The following is a 20,902-nucleotide window of genomic DNA, read 5'->3' as shown; positions in this document are numbered from 1 at the left end:
GATTAGGGATAATCCTGTCAAATAATATTAGGAGTACTTTGTATGTGTATTGACCTTGCAAAATCATTTTATATTTTCCACCAAATTGCAATAAATTTGAATTTTATGCCACTCTAAAAATTACTAATTCATTATATCTAGAGACCTTTTTGGTTATTAACTAAATGTAACTGACACTTGGCACTATTCATTTAGGTTAAGAAATTTCACGTGTTATCCTGGAATCCTCTTGATTTTTTAAATGTCAGAAGAAATTCCTGTTTTTCCAGCTTTGTCTGTTAAGCACAATTTTGTCCTTGACATAAGGACAGTACCATTACAAATTTTATAAAATTCTTGAAAACAAATTTTTCTTTCGTGTTAATGGCTTGCTAAGTGCAGACAGCTCACGCCTGTAATCCTAGTTATTCAGTAGGCTAAGATCACAGTTCAAAACCATCCTAGGCAGGAAAATCCTGCCAAAATGGAGCTGTGGATTATGTGTTAGAGTACTAATTTGAGGACAACATCTTAGGGAGGCATCCCTAAGACAACATCCACATGCTGACTTCAAGCCCCAGAATAAGCAAGATTAAATGCAAACTAATTTCAGACTTAGAGACTTTACACTAATGTTTAGGAACATTCCAATTTGATTTCTAAATTATTAATTTTCAGTACAGTGAGCTATCCTAGATAGTTTTTTTAAGAATCTAAAGTGCATTATTTCTCCTATTGATAAATTATTTTGGCGTTTAAATACACAAATATTTTGTATAGAAGATATTGGAGCCGGGCGTGGTGGCTCACACCTGTAACCCAAGCTACTCAGGAGACTGAGATCTGAGGATCAAGATTCAAAGCCAGCCTGGGAGCAAAAGGACCTGAGACTTTTATCTCCAACTAACTTCTACAAAATGAGAAGTGGGGTTTGTCTCAAGGGTAGGGTGATAGCCTTGAGCTGAAGAGCTCAGAAACAGCGCCCAGGCCCAGTTCAAGCCTCTTGATCCTCCCACCCCCCCCCCCCCCGAAAAAAGGTGATGGAATTGAGCTGATATCTATATTCCTGGCTAATTTTTGACATCCAGTTTCATTGTTCTCTGTTATATGGAACAGAGACCACTGATGGATGGAAGGTAGTAGCTCTGTGACATGTTTGATGGTGTTATTAATAAGTTCTATAGATTGAATAGATTGATAGTTAACTTGAACTTGACAATTAGTATATACAGTTGGAATCCATTCTGTATCAATAGTTTGCAAATTCCATTTTCAGGAGTATTTTATTCTGAATTAATTATAGTTTATATCTATTGTAATTTGTACTGATCAGTGCATAGCACTTATAACTTTACTTGTAAAGAAAGGTGATGGTAAGAAAAAGGTAATCAGTAAATATTTCTTTCTTTTGCTTTATTAGAAGAATATTCGCTTTTAGAACAATCCTGTTTTACTGACTATATTGTATGCTGTTTAATGGCTTCTAATTAAGATGTTAAGTTTTGATTTGATAATTCCACTATGACCAATGAGCATAGTTCATGTAGCAGTGATTGACATCTAACTATCTATCACTTTAATTTAAATATCCATTTGCTTGAAGAAATGAAATATTCTATTAAAGTTTGAGAAAATTATGACTTTGTCCTGAGCCAAAACATTGCCTGTTACTATCTCCACAATTACATTAATTATATTTTGTTAAAATTCCCAGAGGCTTTGACTCTAAACTGAGGTCCAATATGTAGTTGTTATTAATTGTAATTAATATTGACTGTTGGTTTTTTTTGTCATTCAGTTACATTTCAAAGAGGGGATGGAGGACTAATGAGCAATGGAAGGTATGCTAAGAAAATTCCTTTCTATTATTATTGTTAATCAGTACTGGAAAACTGTAATAGGATGCTACTATTGAAATAAATGATCACTTACAAGTCTGAGGAATCTAGGAGGAATTAAATGACTTACCACAAGATTTAATGATCTATCTGTTGTACAGTTTAGAGGAATCAAGTCCAGATGTTTCATATCTCCCAGATGCCCCTGAAGAAATTAGTAGTAAATATCACAAGGAATGTGTTCATTTGTTAGCAGGATGTTTATTGCATTAATTAGACATTAGCAAATGAAGTTGCTGTTGTTTAAGATTCCTTATTGGCTCTCCCTAAATTGCTGTGAGTGAACAATTACACATAATCGATCAGAAAGTAAATGATTCATGGATGATGAATAGGCTATGGATTGATAGGACTGGATTCCACAATTTTGGATACTCAATTGAAATTGATAAAAGTTGATAACAAGCCCATATATCCTCATCTATTTTCCTTTTGCCAATATGGAGATTGTAATTAGGCTCTGGTAATAACTTCCAATCTTCCATTTAATCAATATTTTAGCAAAAAGAGATTAAGTCTAATGAGAGCTAGTGTATGTAGCAAGAAAGCAGTTGAATCTTCTTATTGCAGTTTCCATAGAAACACATGTTTCTCTTAGGGATTTGTACCAGAAGGATTCTATCATAAAAAGTACAATGATTATAGATGTTCTATTTCTTTGTAAATATGCTAATCATATGTAAAGGGAGGGAAAAAATCCAATCTTTAACATTAAAGAAGGAAACTCTGTATTAAATCTGAGGTGAAAGAACATTTCCTTACAGACTGAACTCACATGCTGGATCAGATCATAGTGAATCTTTTATTGACTTTAATAGACCCCTGATACTTGGCATTTAGAAGACTGAACTGTGCCATTGATGGAACCGTAGAAGTACCATTCATTAATTTCCCTCAAGTTCTTCATTTCTAAATGAAGTACGATGACTCACTGTATGGTTGGCAGCCTAGAGACACAGATTCATGTGGAGCTGCAGGAATCAGGGATAGAATAACCCAAACTCCGGGGAATGGCTGATATGGGACAGCTATTCATTGCAAGTGTTCCCTTGAGGTGTCAATTTGTCATCAAATCTTGTTTGAAGATCTACTATGTCACCAGTTTCAGGGAAGATAACTGATTTCACTTGGATGCCAGCACAAGTCCAGGCAAGGACTCTGCCTCCACTGACAGGGTTGATCTATATACAGCCTTAATGGACTACTAATATTCCTTATTTCTTTAGTCTTCACATTTTATTTGAGATCAATTAAAAATTTTCCTTTATGCCTTAACCCTTTGTAGTGTGTGAGGGAGGAGTCAGAATCTTGTAACACCTAGTGATTTCCTTCTCATTTTGGTTTTAGCCGACCAGGTCTTCTAAATTCTGGTGATCCCAATTATCCTTGGCTTGCTGATTCGTGGCCAGCCACAAGCTTGCCAGTAAACAACAGCAACAGTGGACCTAATGAAATTGGGAATTTTGGACGTGGAGGTAAGTTAGATATTTTTTTAAACTATATAATTTGTTACTTGTGTTTTTGTTCTTGAATTTCCCAATTCCTTACATGGTAGAGTATTCCCTTCCATAATTAAAATATCATTAGCACATATACTCATGTATTTTATGTTCTTGCTAAATATTTTATGATAAAAATAGTGTGTGCACATTATCTTAACTGAAACAAAGGTTTTTTTAAAAAAAATCTTTACTAACCTATGATGAAAGTAATCATAATACACCCTGTTTTTATCAGTATTGGTATAATTTATGGAAATTATGTTGCTGACTAGGGTTTATGATTTTGAACTATATCTTCCACTTTTCTAAATCTTATAAAACATAACTTTATTGAAGATATCATATGTACATGATACTCCATTAGCCGCTACAAATATGGTATTGGCATAGCAAGAAATTATCCTTATCCTGATTTAATATTATCAGATTAATAAAATGAAAAACAGGTTCAAAAAGAACTTTTTGTAGTTCTACAGCTGTGAACTTGAATTTTATTTGAGATTAAATGGTATAAAGGCCCTAGCATGTAATACTTCTATGGACTTGTGCTATATTCTTCTATGATTTTTTTAATGAAGAAATGCATTTTGGATCTATAGTAAATATTTTAATCCCTCCACCAAGCTGCTTTATCTTTTTCCTAATCAACTGTGGAGATGAGTTTAGAGAAAGATAAGAAAGAAGTCTATGATGTCAATATTTGGCATGAAAGATGCATGCACATTTTTCCTGGCAGAGGATTGTAGCTAGCAAATGAACTTGATCTGCTTTGTCAGTACTCTACTTGGGAAACTGCCCATTTTAGTAAGAAAGTTCTTAAGGGGATGTAATTTAAATTGTAGCTGAAGAAAGGATAGGCATTAAGCAAATAGATGAGAAAAGTGTGTGGAGAAGTTGTCCAGGAATAGCAGAGATACTGACATTTAAGAAATGAATTTGGCACAGCCTCTCAGGAGGTAGCTATCAGGAAGACTGTAGTTCATATACAACCCAGGCAAGGAGTTTTCAAACATCTCATCTCAAGTAGTGCCATGTGACTGTATTCTGAGTTCCACAGAGGCATATACTGGAGGACTGAAGGTCAAAGCCAAAGCAAGTCTAGAAATAAAAGCAAGAGACATTTTGTTAAAGCATAACTGAAAGTGAAAATGACTGGATGCATTGCTTATGTTACAGATTGCTTGCCTATGGTCTTGGGTTTAAAATACTATTTTCCAAAAAGTACAAAAATAAATGAACAGAGGATTGAGATCTAAACTCATTGAGAAAGAATACTTTTTCAATGCCTAATATGCCTTAGGTCCTGAGTTCCATTCCCAATTTGGCACAAATAAGTAAGAAATCAAATAGTTAATTAACTTGCTAATGACTTGTACATAAAGTGCAAAGCAGCAGAGATGGTAGAAAATACAGAGAGATAGATAACAGAAAATATTCAGAAGTAACACTGAACTATGGGACTTTGACAAGGAGTGCTGAATTTAAGCACATCGATAAGTCATCCAATCTATTACTGAATACAGAATAGAGTAGAAGTAGGAAATCAGGTTAATTAGCTAGGAGATTATTCTCATCCAAAGCAAAAGAACACTGAAAGACTTATACTTCTAGAATTATGTTAGGAGACACAAGGCTGTGCTAAATTGTTCTGAGTGTAGTAAATCCTTAATGGATATATCCAATGTTGTGTGGGTACATTGCATATGCACACAATCATATAACCTAAGCATTGGACCATACTGACTTAGTAGAACAGTCACGAATGCAGACATGTGCTCTTTAAAAATATATTATGTGTGGCTGGCATTTGGCCTCATAGTAGAGTGCTTGCCTAGCATGCATGAAGACCTGGGTTTTATTCCTTGGTACCATATGTACCAGAAACATAGAAAAAAGCTAGAATTGGTGCTGTGACTCTAGTGGTAGAGTTCTAGTCTTGAGAAAACCCAAGGACGGTGCTTAGGCCCTGATTTCAAGGCCCAGGACTGACTAAATAAATAAATAAATGTAGATTATGTGTGTGCCTGAATATAATTAATGTTATATTTAAAATATTAATAATGGTTGACCAAATATGACATACCACAAATCTCTTCTCCCTTCACCCATGCAGGGGTGATATAGGAATGGATGCAAATGTTTGAAACAAAGCTTTAACATTTGATCAATACTCAGTGAATGACATAAGACTTTAGACAGAAAACTTCATGTCTCTTCAACTTCTTGTTCTCCCTACATAGTCAGCATACCTCATTGAGGATAATCACTTGACAGGAAGCTGTAAAATGACCTCTGCTCAAGGGCAGACACTGAGTGGTTGTAGGCTGACACTGTGCCATGCCAGGTGCTAATACTCCATAAGAAAAGAACAATGTATTTTCTACTTTGCTGAATGACCTACTTTACTGATAGGAATAGTATTCCAAAGCTTTTTATCTGGTAAGGAATATTTATTCCTTGACTTACATTGGTATTCACAAAGAACAGCCTTTTGTCTGTCTATAAGAAAATATATATCTAAATATGAATAAAATATTTTCAGTTGCTAGCACTTTACCTTAACTGCTAAAGTATCTTGGTGCAATTTAACTAAAGTATTCATGTGTAGATTGGCAAGATTTTTCTTCTATTTCTACCTCATTTTCTTTTCATGACAAGAGATGCTTCACAGATGTACATCAAGGTCAAAAGTAAGATGTTGCAGTTTTTATTCATTTTCAGTGTGAGAGGCAGAAGAAACATTGTTATTTATGTGCTTGGAATGCTATAGAAATTTCTATGCTTTTTACATTTATGACTTTTCATGTAATTGAGAAGTTGTGTAGCACATTAACAATTTAACACTCAAGAAACCAAGGTTTACCAAGATGAATAATTGGTGATGTAGGTATAGAGGTCTGGTCTGATGGATTTTCAAACCTCTCTTCATTGACCTCCAATCTGCACATCTCAGCTAGGTACACATGTCTAACTCTTCTCTCAGATTAGATTCTAACTTTTTATTTCTAAGAGTAGAATATAGACACTTGTTAGAATGCAGTACTAATAATGTTTGGGCTAAAAATGCTACAAATGATCACATCATTTTTCATTTGTCAATTTACACCATAAAAGTTAATGATCCAGGCACTGATGGCTCATGCCTGTAATCCTGGCTACTCAGGAAACCGAGCTGAGGATAGTAGTTCAAAGCCAAGAAGGGCAGAAAAGTCCCTGCAACTCTTTATCTCAGATAACCACCCCAAACCCAGATGTGGAGTGATAAGACAAGTAGTAGCAGTGGTAAGAGAAGTGGGATGGTAAGAGCACAAAAATTCAGGAAAAGCATCCAAGACCTGACTTCAAGTCCCATAAGCAACAAAAACTAAAAGGTAAATAAACTGGGCCAGGAGTTTGGCCTAGTGGTAGAGTGCTTGCCTAGCATGCATGAAGACCCTGGTTTGACAGCTCGGTACCACATACATAGAAAAAAGCCAGAAATGGTGCTGTGGCTCAAGTGGTAGAGCTTAGTCATGAGAAAACCCAAGGAAAGTGTCCAGGTCCTGAGTTCAAGGCCAGAACTGGCAACAACAACAAAAAGTAAATAAACCAAAATGAGTCATTCCAGGAGTAATTGCTTTCTTTGTACACAGTGCTAGATGATGAATTCTGAAAATGAAGACATAAATCACATCAGCATCTATCCTCATGAAGTCTAGAATACTATGAAGGAAGCAGTTATTCATAAAATTATTTTTTGTGGGGCTGGCAGTTTGGCCTAGTGGTAGAATGCTTGCCTAGCATGCACAAAGACCCAGGTTTGATTCCTCAATATTACATACATAGAAAAATGCTGGAAGTGGTGCTGAGGCTCAACTGTCAGAGCTCTAGCCTTGAGAAATTCCAAGGACAGTGCTCAGGCCCTGAGCTCAAGCCCAGGACTTACAAAAAAAATTTTTTGTATGTGTGCCCATCCAGGGGCTTGACTCCAGAACCTGAGAACTGTCCCTTCTTTATTGCTCAAGGCTAGCTCTCTTCCACTTGAGCCAGCTCTCCATTGATTTCCTACATACAAAATTATAATACAAAATAAAATAAATCATTATTCAGGCATTGAAAAGAGGACTGAAAACGTCACGGAATGTGCAATGCAGTTTCTATATTTCACAGATTTCTAAGACAAATATTAGTGCTCTATAGCCTAAAACCTTTAGGTGAGTATTAAATGGGACTATGAGAAATGGAATAAAGAAAATACTGCCTAATGACGGTAAGACTTACTCAGATCCAGCCTGGGAAGGGAGATGAGATAGTTTTCCAAACAACCTGCACTTTTAGACCCCTCCTACACACACACACACACACACACACACACACACACACACACACACACACATATTTTGATATAGTTTTCCAATATTTCAATATTGGGATAAAATGATAAAATTCAATCCATTTTCTTGAAAGTATGGTAGTGATCAAGTGCTGTTTGAAGATAATAGGCAGCCTGCAAATCAAATGTAACCTATTAGACTCGAAGGCTAACTATGATCTCATCCACCAAGAAGACATTTTATTTCCAAAGCCATACTAAAGTTGTTGCAGTCATATTACATAATTTTATCTTGGGCTACATTTTCTTACTTTCGATCATTTCTGCATGGGGAAAAATCAATACATTGTAATTGAAGTGGAATGCTTTGGAGAATTTCAAATTCACAGTATATGAATTGGAATCCCATTTTCGTTCAACTCGTGTTCACAAGTGAATTATTGAATGTAAGAAGCAGAAACAAAAGTGTAAACATCTATGCAAATAAGTTTGATTTCCACCAAGTCAGTTATATTATTAAACAATTGAAGATTTTGAAACTAAAATAATGAATGTATGTCAGAATTAAATATGCTATTCATCATCATATTTGTGACTAGTACTTAGCTAAACTAGCACAAGAAAGTGTGAAGTTCTGAAATATGAAAATAATTTTACTGGCTTATCCAACCTACTGAAATGTTATAAATTAGAACAGGTTTTAATTTGTTTAGAGTCCATACTTCAGCAAAGTAGCCTAATCAAATTCAAATTCCAGATTTTAAAACCTTCTGTTATTCTGAATTATGCAATGTACAACATATATTACAATTTCTTATTACTGTTTCTAAGAACAGTTTTAGCTTTTATAAATTGCAAAGCAAAACTATAAGGCTATATTCCAGTATCATTTGATTACTGTTAAATCTAAGTTTGTTAAATTAGTTGAAAATTTCCTATAGTTTAGAAATCTAGTAAGTGGATGATATCATATTCTATGAAGTGATACTTATCAGAACATACACTTTTAAGGAAAGCCATAAATTATATTTATTTTAACTCTATGTGATTAAAACCAGTGTTAGTATTTTTGGAGATTTACTTCACTTAGATTCATTCTCTGAAAAAAGAAAACATAACTGTTCAGGAGAAAGGTAGCAGCTCCAAATTATAAAGCATCATGTAAAGGTAATTCAGCATACCAAAATGATAAATGGACTGATTGATATTCTGTGTTGTTCCTGAGTTTAATTTTACTCTTGCTGTATTACAACGTGAAACTATAATTCTCCATTTCTAAGAGCTGAGAGCATAAATTAAACTCACTGATCACTGAGATTGCCTTTTCTAAAGCTAAATCCTGCTGTATTGTGAAAATGATTTATTCATGAAAATTTTCCTTTGTTACCCAAGAAAAGAGAGCACATTTTCTACTATCAGTTATTCTGCATTTCTGGAGCTATAAAATCAAATCAGGTAAATGGCAAGTTAAAACTTCATATATATATATATATATATATTCATCATCAGAAGTATAATTAGGGACAATGTATGCAAGTAGTCCACAATTGTACTGTGTCATTTGGAGTGAAGTAGAAAGAGATTTTTGCCTCCATGATTTGTGAATTCGTTTTAGGTATTGCTTCTCTAACATGCTAAGACTTGGCTCTAGAACTGATGAAACAACTGAAAGTGCTTTTCCATCGTGAAAAAAAATCTCAACCTTCTCACTCGTGTTTGAAGAGATTGGCGGAAGTGATGAGCTAAGCGGTGAAATGTGAAGGACGAGCAGTAGGCTTGCCTGTCATGAGGTTGATAGCTTGGCAATGGTTGTATATCATTTACCCTTCATTGGCTCATGAAGCCCAACTCAGCTGAAATGCAAACGTGCAGCGTGACACATTATTTTTCATCTCCTGTGCTGATAGTTCTGGTCATCCTCTGCATAGTTAAATTGCTTCATTTCCCTATGTTCATCACAGATGTACTGCCACCAGTTCCAGGCCAAGGGGATAAAACGGCAACAATGCTCTCAGATGGAGCCATTTACAGTAGCATTGACTTCACTACCAAAACCACATACAACAGTTCCAGCCAAATAACACAGGCAACCCCATATGCCACGACACAGATCTTGCATTCCAATAGCATCCATGAACTGGCTGTTGACCTGCCTGATCCACAGTGGAAAAGTTCTATTCAGCAGAAAACTGATCTGATGGGATTTGGATATTCTCTCCCTGATCAGAACAAAGGTAACAATGGTGAGTCAGGTTGTTGTGTCTTAAAAGTGAATTCCACACCATTTGTGCATGAGGTAGAGATTAGTATTTGTTGTTCAATTTTGTGATTCATTCCCAGGGTAACTACCTAAACTAAAACACTAATAATGGCATGTATTGAATACCTTGAACAATTCTTACCACCACCGCCACCACCATCGCCAGCTCCACCGCCAACAACAACACTGATCAGTTTCATTCTTTTCAGCAGTTATTTTTTTCAGCTAATAATCAACAATCATCTCTACTTCCATGAGGATAGGATAGACCAAACATTCCTTCACTTTCCTACATCTGCTTTCTGAGTTGCTAACTGCATGTTCTGCATGGGCTTGTGCTGTGAACTAATCACATGATGCCACTATGACCTCTGCCCTTTAACCCTTAGCCTTACTTTACATCCCTGACTACCGATTGGCTGAGGGATTGTCTAATAGAATGCCACACAACCAGTCACAGGATTTCAGCACCACCAGCTCTCACAACAGCTCAGAAAGGAGTGGCAGTCTTTCAGGTTGGTCTCATCGCAGTAAGGTGAAATATTTTGTTTGTCACCAGAATATGACCTGTATTCCTAATAGCCAATGAAGAAATAGTACTGGCTCACACCCCCCTAACAGACATTAATCTTTCAAGTGACAAGAGGAGTTGATCCTAACGAAGTTAAGCATTGATTGGGCGGAGGGAGGAGGAATAATAAAAATCACTGTCACTCTTATGAACTAACTGAACTGAGATATATTTATGAGAAAACTATGCCATTTTATAATAATATTCTTAATTTACAAAAAAACAGGTAAATGTGCTCTGTCTTGAGTCCTGTTTATATGTCAAGAGAAAATCATAATGGAGGATTTCTATGTCACTGATAACAAAAGCTCAATTCAAGTAAAATGAAAATAATTATGGAAACTTTTCCTGTAGGGTTTCTAGTGATGTTAATTTCTGCATTTTTGCATTCTCACTTGTAAAATGAGGTCATTTTAGTGGATATACTTCAACTTCTAACCATAATATTTAACCATAATATTTACATTATATGGCTGATAACTAACTATATTTTGAATGATTTTATGACCCTTCTTGCTTAACATATCCAGATTATGTGCTATTGTTTGTATAATATTTTTGTTTTTCAAAAAACTTCATTTTAATGGTAAAGCATTATAGTGTGCTATGGGATGTCACATGCTATTGGGCATAAAAGCCATAAAGTGTTAATGAATTTTACATCATTAGGGTTACATTTACTAAATTAATTTTCCTCAGGAGATAGAACCATCTCAAACTGAAAATGTTAATACTCTCTCTTCCCTCCAGAATGAGTCACTTTCTCCACTTACCTATTGGTAGGATTTGATGCATTATAGAATCAAGAAAATTCTAAACATCTGTTATGAATTTAAACTGGCTTAATAATATACAGGAACTTTTTGAATGACCTTTTATGTCATTTATGCTGTCACTTACATATAATTAGTCCAACAATTGTTCTGAATAATTAAAAAAGTATTTTTTCCTGAGGCTTTCTTTTTATTTCAGTAAAGATATGTAAAGATCAAGAAATGAATAAAAAGAAATCTACATATTCTACGCCATGCATGCTATAATACCTGTGAAATTATCATTAAGTACTTTGTATAGATTAACTGCCATTGGATTTAAAAAGTTGTATTTTGAGTAATTTAAGCAGAACAGGTTTCACAATAGTGCTTGCCACTTTATTTGAATCCATTTATCTCTTGAGTGACATTTATATATATCTAGGAATTATATTAACTACTTCATCTACATTTGAATACAAAATTACTTAAATTGGAGATAGAAAGCATTTTTCAATAGCTAAGTGTGAAGTGATTATCCTTTTTAGTTTAATATTGAGTATATACTCCAATCGTGTTTAATATTTCATTTTCCTATTTATATATCTATAGGTTTGTTTTCTAAGTTTAAATTTAAGATCAAACTTCCCAAAAGCTAGCTAATGGTAGCATATTATAAGATTTCCTTAATTTGTGCACACTAATGTAACCAATTTAAAATAAGCACAGTAATAAACAAAACAACATTTTGAGTTAATTGAGCTAACTTTTTACCTTCTTTGAAACACAGTTTATTCAGTACATAAATATGGAGAAGTTTGAAAAATATGAATCTGAAGAAGTTTCAAATTCTTTCTGAAATTATAATCACACATGTGTATATATATTTATATATATACCTGTGTTTAGCAATAACTGAATATTTTAATATATCTTTTAAAAATAGGCCATATGTTTATTAATTTGCATTGCAGTGTTAGAGGGTTAAACTGAAGATCTCATGCACATTAGGGAAGTCTCCTGCTCCAAAGCTATGTCCTCAGTCACTATACGTTTCATCTAAAAAATAAGATATTTTCATAATTTCTGAATAAATCATATAAGTCTAGAAAATCAAAATATCTATATTTTGCATTGAAGAAAAAGGATCAGATGTATTTGAAGGCTTAGAAGCTATGTTGTTTTCCACTCAGTAAAGGCATTTTTCACATAGTAATAGGAGGAGTGAGCACTGGATCACATTACTAAACATTCAGGCCCAAAGGAGTATAGATCTGCTTCAGCTTATGTTATATTACCACTACTGTATTAAGGTTCGGCCACTCAGCTCATTGCTAAGAGAATGTGAGTATGCACAGTCCTACCCAGACTGTTCAAATGAGACAATAGGGTTTGTTGCTGATGGTGTTGTCCTTGTTTTAAATTGGAGGAAATAGATACTGCTTTAAAAGCCCTCAGAAAGTCCCTTTGTGTATCATTTTGTTTCCTGAACATATTTTTAAATTTGGTGTTTAGAACAGTAGGTAATGAATGTATTTCTTGAATATATGTCCTTAATGAAGGTCTTAAACAAAAGTCTGAGAGCTGCATTCAAAACTCTAGAAACAGTAGTTTCTTTTTTTTTTTTTTCTTTGCCAGTCCTACAGCTTAAACTCTGGTGGGCCTGGGCGCTGTCCCCAAGTGTTTTTTTGCTCAATGGGAACACCCAAGTACTTCTGTCACAGACCTGCTCCCAGCTTTTGATTTGTTTTGTCTTTTGAATAGTTTATTGGAGGCTTAAGACATTTCCGGTTTGCGCTGGCAGATCCCACAGGCACGTAGTGGTATCTAGTAAAGCAATTTGCATAGTAAATTGTAATTTTTCTCTTGCTTTGAGAATGTGGATCGTGTATCATTCAGAAAGTACTTCAGTGGCATCCTCAGGAAAATAGTGGGACTAATGGTAGTTCCTTATATCCCAGATATATCCATTTAAACTCTGAGTCCACTTATGGCCCATGTGTTTTATAAACAAGCTTTATTTTCTTAGTTTTGGAAGAATTGACAGCATAGCATTATACAAATAATCTTATAGTTTTATGTTTCAGTAAGCTCCATATAATCTGAGATATGGCTCATTTGCTACTGGCTTCCCCCCCCCAGATTTGTGCATGTTTTAATGTGTTTTATAAATAATACTGAAAATAATTACTCTATTAATATCCTCTTGGAATTTTATAAAATGTTATAATTGAATATAGTTGAGAACTATTTTCACTATATAGGAAAATTACTGAAACTTTTATTGACAACAGTTCTGTAGAATAGAGTGGATTGATTTTTAATGGTGACTTTTGAGGAAAAAATGTTATTCTCTTATATTAAATTGAGTAAATTTATTTTAATTGAGTACATTTGAGTGGAAAAACTCTGATCTGAAGCCTCAGATGCTGAATTTTCAAAAAGGCATTGTACATGCACTTGAATCTGACATTTAAAATAATTTTCTGCGGCCCATTATTTCACTTAACAATGAAAAAGGAAACAGAGAAGAATAAATCAATAAATATGTTTTGGATACAGCAGGCATGATTTTGGTTTGTACAGCTCTGTAGCTAATGTATTTAGGAAAGAAACTATCATTTTGACTGATTTGAATCCTGTTTTTCTGATTATATTATTTCATTGTTTATGGATTTTTTAACCATCTTTAACATTATGACTCCAATATTTTGAAAACATAGGATACAGCTTTCCATCTGATAGTCTCTGTTTCTTTTGGTATTCGGCAAGTCTGAATGGATGCATTATACTTTCAGGTGGAAAAGGTGGAAAAAAGAAGAAAACTAAAAACTCTTCAAAACCACAGAAAAACAATGGATCAACCTGGGCCAATGTTCCTCTACCTCCTCCCCCAGTCCAGCCCCTTCCTGGAACAGAGCTGGAACACTACACAGTGGAACAGCAAGAAAATGGGTAAAAGTACTTGATTTACCTACAAAATGGCTAGGGCTGCATTTTCTTCTCTATTGTTCCCTGTCCTTCCTTCCTTCCACCCTCTTTGCATTTCCCTCCTTTTACTGTTTGTACTGTCAATATATATTTTTAGCTGATAGATACACAACAGCACATAATGCAGACTGTGAATCCTTGGTCTTCAAGTGCCTTAGATTGTCTGCAATCATGATAATGAAGACTCCATTTATAATATTGCTTGTTAGTTTGAAAGCAAGTACCCACAGCTTGGTGAACTAAAGAGCCACTCCTGAGAAGGGTTGAAAAGGGAATTAAAATAACCTTCTTCATCATCCCTGGCCGCTCTCTAATGACTTGATGTCTGGCCATAGCAGGGCGCCACTGTAGAGCGACATCACAATGGGATAATTGTAGGGACCTGGCCAGTGGGTAGAACTTTAATCATCGCCTGTGATGGGAATTTAGGGGCAGGAACAATGAAAGAGGTTCAAGCCAATGCACACTCTGTAACAAAACCTTTTTAAGTTGGAAAATTACCTTTGAGAGCCTTTAAGTGTGAATAAGTTTCCTATTCTTTCTAAAACATCTCACAAGAGTTGTTTCCTGTTAGTTTAAGTGTTAATTGATTTTAAACACAAAGCCACAGATAATTTTTATTCCAATAAAAAGCAAACAAAAGATGGTCTTTTTTTTTTTTACCATTTATATAATTTCAAGTGCAAATGGCTTCCTTATACTCTCCAGACTGCTGTTTACTTGGACTAGGCCTATATATAAACTAAAAATATAGAAAATAAGAAGTTTTTATCTTCACTGTAATTTTCCCTAGGAATAATTACATATTAAAACATCGACTTCATATGCGTAGTGGCTTTATTTTTGTTCAAATAAATATCTCATTGATTAAACTTACAAGTTGTCTCTCTGGGATTATAGTGTCTGTTTGTGTATAACATTATTGTTTTACTTCACAAAAAATTCACATTTGAGTCAACTAATTGAATTAAAAAGTGATTATAATTTATATCAGTAATATAAATATGTCAGTGTCAAAGGAATCCTGAATAAAGAAAAGCCAGATATGTAAATATGATAAGGAAAGATTGTTACAGGACTTAATCTGAATTTTGAAGATTGTAATTAGAGGATGGTGAAATAGAACTGACAAAATGAATGGAAAGTGATAGTAGAGCTGTTACAAGCCTACAAGTTACAAGCATAAAATTTACAAGCATAAAATGATGAACTCAGATCACAAAATTTGGGGAAATTTAAATGCCTTATTTCTTTCCAGGTTGATTCTCTTTTACAAACATATAAACTATAAGGAATGTTTGTTACCTGTTGAAAAAAACATCTCCATCAACTTAACTTTATTTTAATATTTACTTTTTGATGAAATAATATGTTCTTCCAGTTTCATATTTAGTCTACAATCATTTTAGAAAATTGAAATTCAAAATATAGAGCTGCTTGTACATATTTGGAGTACTGTAAATTTTTAGAATACTGCTTAATTAATCTTGTCCAAGTGCAATTCTTTGTCTTTTACTATCTATTGGATTAACTTGGAGATTTATAGACATATTCTAGTTATTAGAAGTGAGGGAAACCATACAGCCTATGTTCCATTTGCTCTGCCTTACTTTTTTAATATAAATTTTTTCCAAGTCTTTCCATTTAATTACAAATGGAGTAATGTCATTTATTTGAATGGAAGCATTAAACACAATAATCACAAAGGAAAACTCCCTATCATTATACTTAGTGGTCTTATATGGTCATTGAGCTATTGTGATCCACTGCTAGGATTATCCTACACCTGTACTAATTGTTACAAATGAGAGATGTCACGCCATTTGTAAGGAAAGACTTGGAAAAAAATCATACTAAGTGAAGTAAGCCAGAATCAGCAGTGGAGTTTTTATGTGAGAGACAGTGTTTATCCAACAGGCCTCAGGGAGATGAGACCTTTATGACCATTAAAAACAAATCAAGGTACCCTCTAGGAGCAATGGATGGATGAGCGTTCATCAGACATCAAGTTTGTTGGTCCTTCAGTCTTGGACTGCACAGCCTTGAGAACTATGAACAATAAATTCATATTGCTTAAGAATTACCTAGCAAAAGGTGTTTTTATTATAATAGCTTCTATAGACTAAGACATGACACAGTGTCTACTATAGTAAATGTAATTTTGAAGTCTTCCATTCAGATAAGTATTTTGATGATGACAATGATGATGAACAAATGTGGTTCTGATACAGACAAAATAAAAAAAAATTGGCAACACAGTTTAGGGTTTAAAGAGAAAGGGTTAAAGAGGGTTTAGAGAAAGTACAAAAAATAGAGAAAGGTACAAAATTGTTTGGCAACTCTATTGCATTTCACACACAAATTAAATATTCTACTCTCCCCTCCAGATAGGGGGTTATTTCTCATTTCTTTTGCTTTCCCTTGGCTATCTCATATTATTACAGTATTTCACCTTGTTATCTCATATATTGTGTCTATACGTATTTGGTTATTTGAAATCAGATAAGGGGGGAAAACAAGGTGACTATTATTCTTGTATGTATGTGTATATATGTGAGTGTCTGTATGTCCATGTGTGTCTGTGTGTGTGTCATTGGTCATGGATCTTGAACTTAAGAGCCTGGGTGCTGTCTACCAGATTTGTGCTCGAGCTAGTTCTCTACCACTTTGAGTACACCTCCACTTCCTGTTTTCTGATAATTTAAGAGTGTCTCTACTTTTCTGCCTGTGCTTGCTCCAAGTGGGTATCCTCAGGTCTCAGCTAGGATTACAGGAATGCATCACTAGTGTCTAGCAGATTTCTTACTAAAAATAATGATCATATAATATCAAAATTCCAATTTCTTATTATTTGGTCTCAGTTTTTTAAAATAAAACATATAAGTTCTTATTTCAGTTGTTTTTAGTAAAACCACAAGAAAAATCAATGTGACAGAACAAATTAAAATCAATTTGAAGAATTACGTTATTTACCTGGCATGTTATTTATATTTTTATGCTTTATAATATGTAATTCTTGTGGAAAAACAGAAAATATTACTTGAAATTATATTATTTTTCTTTTTTCCAGATATTTTTATTGTAATTAATAGAAGGGTTACATTATATTCACCAGATAGAGGGTGCATTAATTCACATACATTGATACCCTTTCTCATGTCTTGGTCCCCATTTCCTCTCCCCAACCCTACCCCTCATCTCGTTCCCCCCCATCTGATTTCAAATAACAAAATACAAATATATCCAATATATCAGATAACAAGGTAAAATACTGTAACAATATGAGATAACCAAGGGACATCAAAAGAGATGAGAGATAACATAGTACATTAAGGACAAGAATCACTCATTATATGGCTTTTGTTTCTATATCCTGAAGGTCCTTTCATTTAGTCATACTATATGGCCTTATGTATCTAGATTTCATTCTATTATAAATCTCTGCTAGTAGAGCCCAAGGTTTCTACTGATTATGACAAATGAGGGAAGCCACTGAGCCTATGTTCCTTTGAGTCTGGCTTACTTCACTTAATATGATTTTTTTCTAAGTCTTTCCATTTTCTAACAAATGGGGCGATGTCATTCTTTCTGACGACAACATAGAATTCCATTGCGTATAAATACCACATCTTGGTGATCCACTCCTCAACTGAGGGACATCTGGGTTGGTTCCATATCTTTGCTATGGTAAATAGTGCTGCAATGAACATCATTGTGCGAGTGGATTTAGTATGATTGGGTAAATGCCAACTAGTGGACTTGCTGGGTCATAGGGGAGCTCTATGTTTAGTCTTTTGAGGAACTGCCATACTGCAGTAAATATCTCACAGAAACATCTTCTATAGAATGCCTTTTATGTTTTTGTTTGAAACTTTGTAATTCATTATTGTTTTCTTTGTAGTCAAAATGTGAATACATTAGAGTTTTTTATTTAACTTGCATTTCTATCGACAATACTTGTGCTGCATTAAAAGTGATATATAGATATTTGTTATTATAATTTCTAACAAACAATAAAGTAATATATGAAATACATACATACACACACACAGGGCCTGGGCATTGTGTCTGAGCATTTTTACTCAAGTCTAGTGTTCTCCTAATTGAACCATAACTCCACTTCTGTATTTTGTTGATAATTTGTAGATAAAAGTCTCAGACACTTTCCTGCCCAGGCTGGCTTCCAACCATGATCCTCAAATCTCAGCATCCTGAGTAGCTAATATTACAGTTGTGATATGTGTGTGTGATTGTGTGTGTGTGTGTGTGTGTGTGTGTGTGTGTGCGAGAGAGAGAGAGAGAGAGAGAGAGACAGAGAGAGAGAGAGAGAGAGAGGACACTCCCCCACTATGCACAATGTTCTTCAAGCTCTAATTGAACATTACATATATTTGTCCCAGAAAGGCATAATCCCACATGCTACATAAACTGGTAAAAACTAAGTGAATATTAAAGCAATCCAGTGTTCCGATAAATCAGAATTATTTCTTTATAAATAATAGTACACAGAATAGAGAAGCTGTCACAAAGCCAGTCACCCACTCAGAAAAAAGAAGAAAGTATAATTAGAAATCTCTAAGTTGGCTCGTGCACTAGAATAAATTTATAATTAGAAATCTCTAAGTTGGCTCGTGCACTAGAATAAATTGTTAACCAACAACTACACAAAATACAGTGTTGTGGGTTATAATTCACTGTACAAATGGAAAGAATTCCCCTAATCACACAAAAAAATAAATTAAGTATGGTATAAAATGAGAACATAGAGAAAAAATAGTCTCATTAGTCCTAAGTTGCAGACTTTATTCAAGTTAAGGTTATTTGCCTTTTTTATTTCCTTTTGTTCCTCAAGCTTACCTTCTGTAATGTGACTCACCACATTGCATATTAATTGCTTATCTGCACCTTTCAGCCATCAGTTTGTAGAAAGAGCTTTGCTGAGTTTTAAACCTATGTAGTGCAGGAGATAATCTGAAAAGGTGTCTTAAGGTTAATTGTGAATTCTTGTATGCCATAGAAGGATTCTGATATTTGACCATAGATGATGAATTACAAGTGGCTGGCACAAGTGGATAAGGTATGGACTATCGCAGCAGAGTGGCTGGTATTGTGAAAATGACATTTGACAAGAACATGACAAAGACTAGAAAGGAGTAAAAAGGCAGAATTGGGAGATATAGCATGCTGAAAGTCTACACAGTTTAAATACAGTCTCTAATTTTTATTTTTTGTATTTTTTGTATTATATTTTCTTTCTGAGTATTCCTTTTTTCTCTGCAATACTAAATACTTAAAATTATCAAAGAATTACCCAATGAAAAGTTAAATGATTATCGTAGATTTTCTCTCCATATGATATCTTCAATTTGACAAAATACATCAAACATGTTAGTTTCACTATAACTACAGTACATTTTATGATATTTGTTGTGCTAGGAAGAAATGAGTAGTAACTAAATAATTGGAGTTTGGCTCTGTTATTAAAATTTAACATTGACAAGGTTCTTCAGATTTTGAACTTCATTGAATTTTTATAAGTAATTTGGTATTTTTATCTGGCCTTTAACAAGTCAGTTCATATGTGACATTGATTTTCTGTCATCCTTATTATTATTTAGAAAGGAAGATAGATAATATGATGCCTCTACTTCACTGACAGAATGTCAAAGAACAAGTGCTTTCCCCAGAAAGATTGGCCAAAACAACTTTGATTTGTCATTAGAAGCATTTTTATGATCTTTGTAAATGTTACTTGAAGAAAAAGTTGAAATTCTATCTCTCAAATATGATGTACATGTCTGGCAGAGTATGGAGGATGCTATAAAAACAGAGCTATATTTTTCATAAACTTTATAGAGTCATCTATTACCTTCTTATCCTTCTTCACAAACGGAATGAAACCTAAGTATTTGTTCCCTCTGGAAGGCATTAGGAAATGATGCTACAGAGATGATGAAAAACTCTCTGCCACTTTATAAAATACACGATATCCCAATCTTACTTTATCTATTCATTATATTCTTCTTCTGGTCTTTTCATTTATGTTTCCTTGCTTCTCATTTTTCTTTTTTGGTTTTAACCTCTTTGAGTCATGAACATTTTTCAGCTTGGTCCTGAAAAAGTGTAGAATTTTGGTTACCACTATTAAGGAGACAAATGGTGATAATATGACATAATTTTATAGTACATTAACAAATGTTACCTATACATATTCTTCTCCTTTTTCTTATGTTATTTGTTTTATTCCATACGTATACCTTCATTATATTTTTAGAAAAAATAAGAGTTTAGTACTCATGGAGTAGGGAAATTTAAGAAGTAATGATAACTTCCATTTGAAAGACTGAATGTATTTAAATATATAAGATGAGGGGCAGGGGTGAGGGGAGGGAAATTGGGACCAAGACATGAGAAAGGGTATCAATGTATGTGAAAGCAATGCACCTTCTATCTGGTGAATATAATGTAACCCTTCTATTAATTACAATTAAAAATATATAGAAAAAAGATCTTTGGCAATAAACCATTGTAAATACAGAAATTATAACCAATTGTTTTTTGGCACCAAATGTGTACTTGTTTTTTCTGAACAATTCTTATAGAGTCAATCTAATTGTAATTGCTGATAAAGTATGAT

The 20,902-nt window shown here is 34.0% G+C and overlaps 1 protein-coding gene across 1 annotated transcript in view; it reads left to right on the top strand.

Moving 5' to 3' along the window:
* Positions 1–20,902, top strand: part of Robo2 (roundabout guidance receptor 2) — a 1,066,805-nt gene that overhangs the window by 1,012,640 nt on the left and 33,263 nt on the right. The window contains 5 exon segments of the mRNA XM_090347905.1: positions 1,778–1,820; positions 3,225–3,352; positions 9,653–9,934; positions 10,341–10,466; positions 14,073–14,229. Of these exon segments, the coding sequence (XP_090204031.1) occupies positions 1,778–1,820; positions 3,225–3,352; positions 9,653–9,934; positions 10,341–10,466; positions 14,073–14,229 (736 nt within the window).

This window comes from Megascapheus bottae, chromosome 1 (genome assembly GCF_031878675.1).
Source record: "Megascapheus bottae isolate mThoBot1 chromosome 1, mThoBot2.hap1, whole genome shotgun sequence".
Classification (NCBI taxonomy): Eukaryota; Metazoa; Chordata; class Mammalia; order Rodentia; family Geomyidae; genus Megascapheus; species Megascapheus bottae.
The sequence above is the reverse complement of the archived record's forward strand: the minus strand, read 5'-3'. Positions and strand labels throughout refer to the sequence as shown.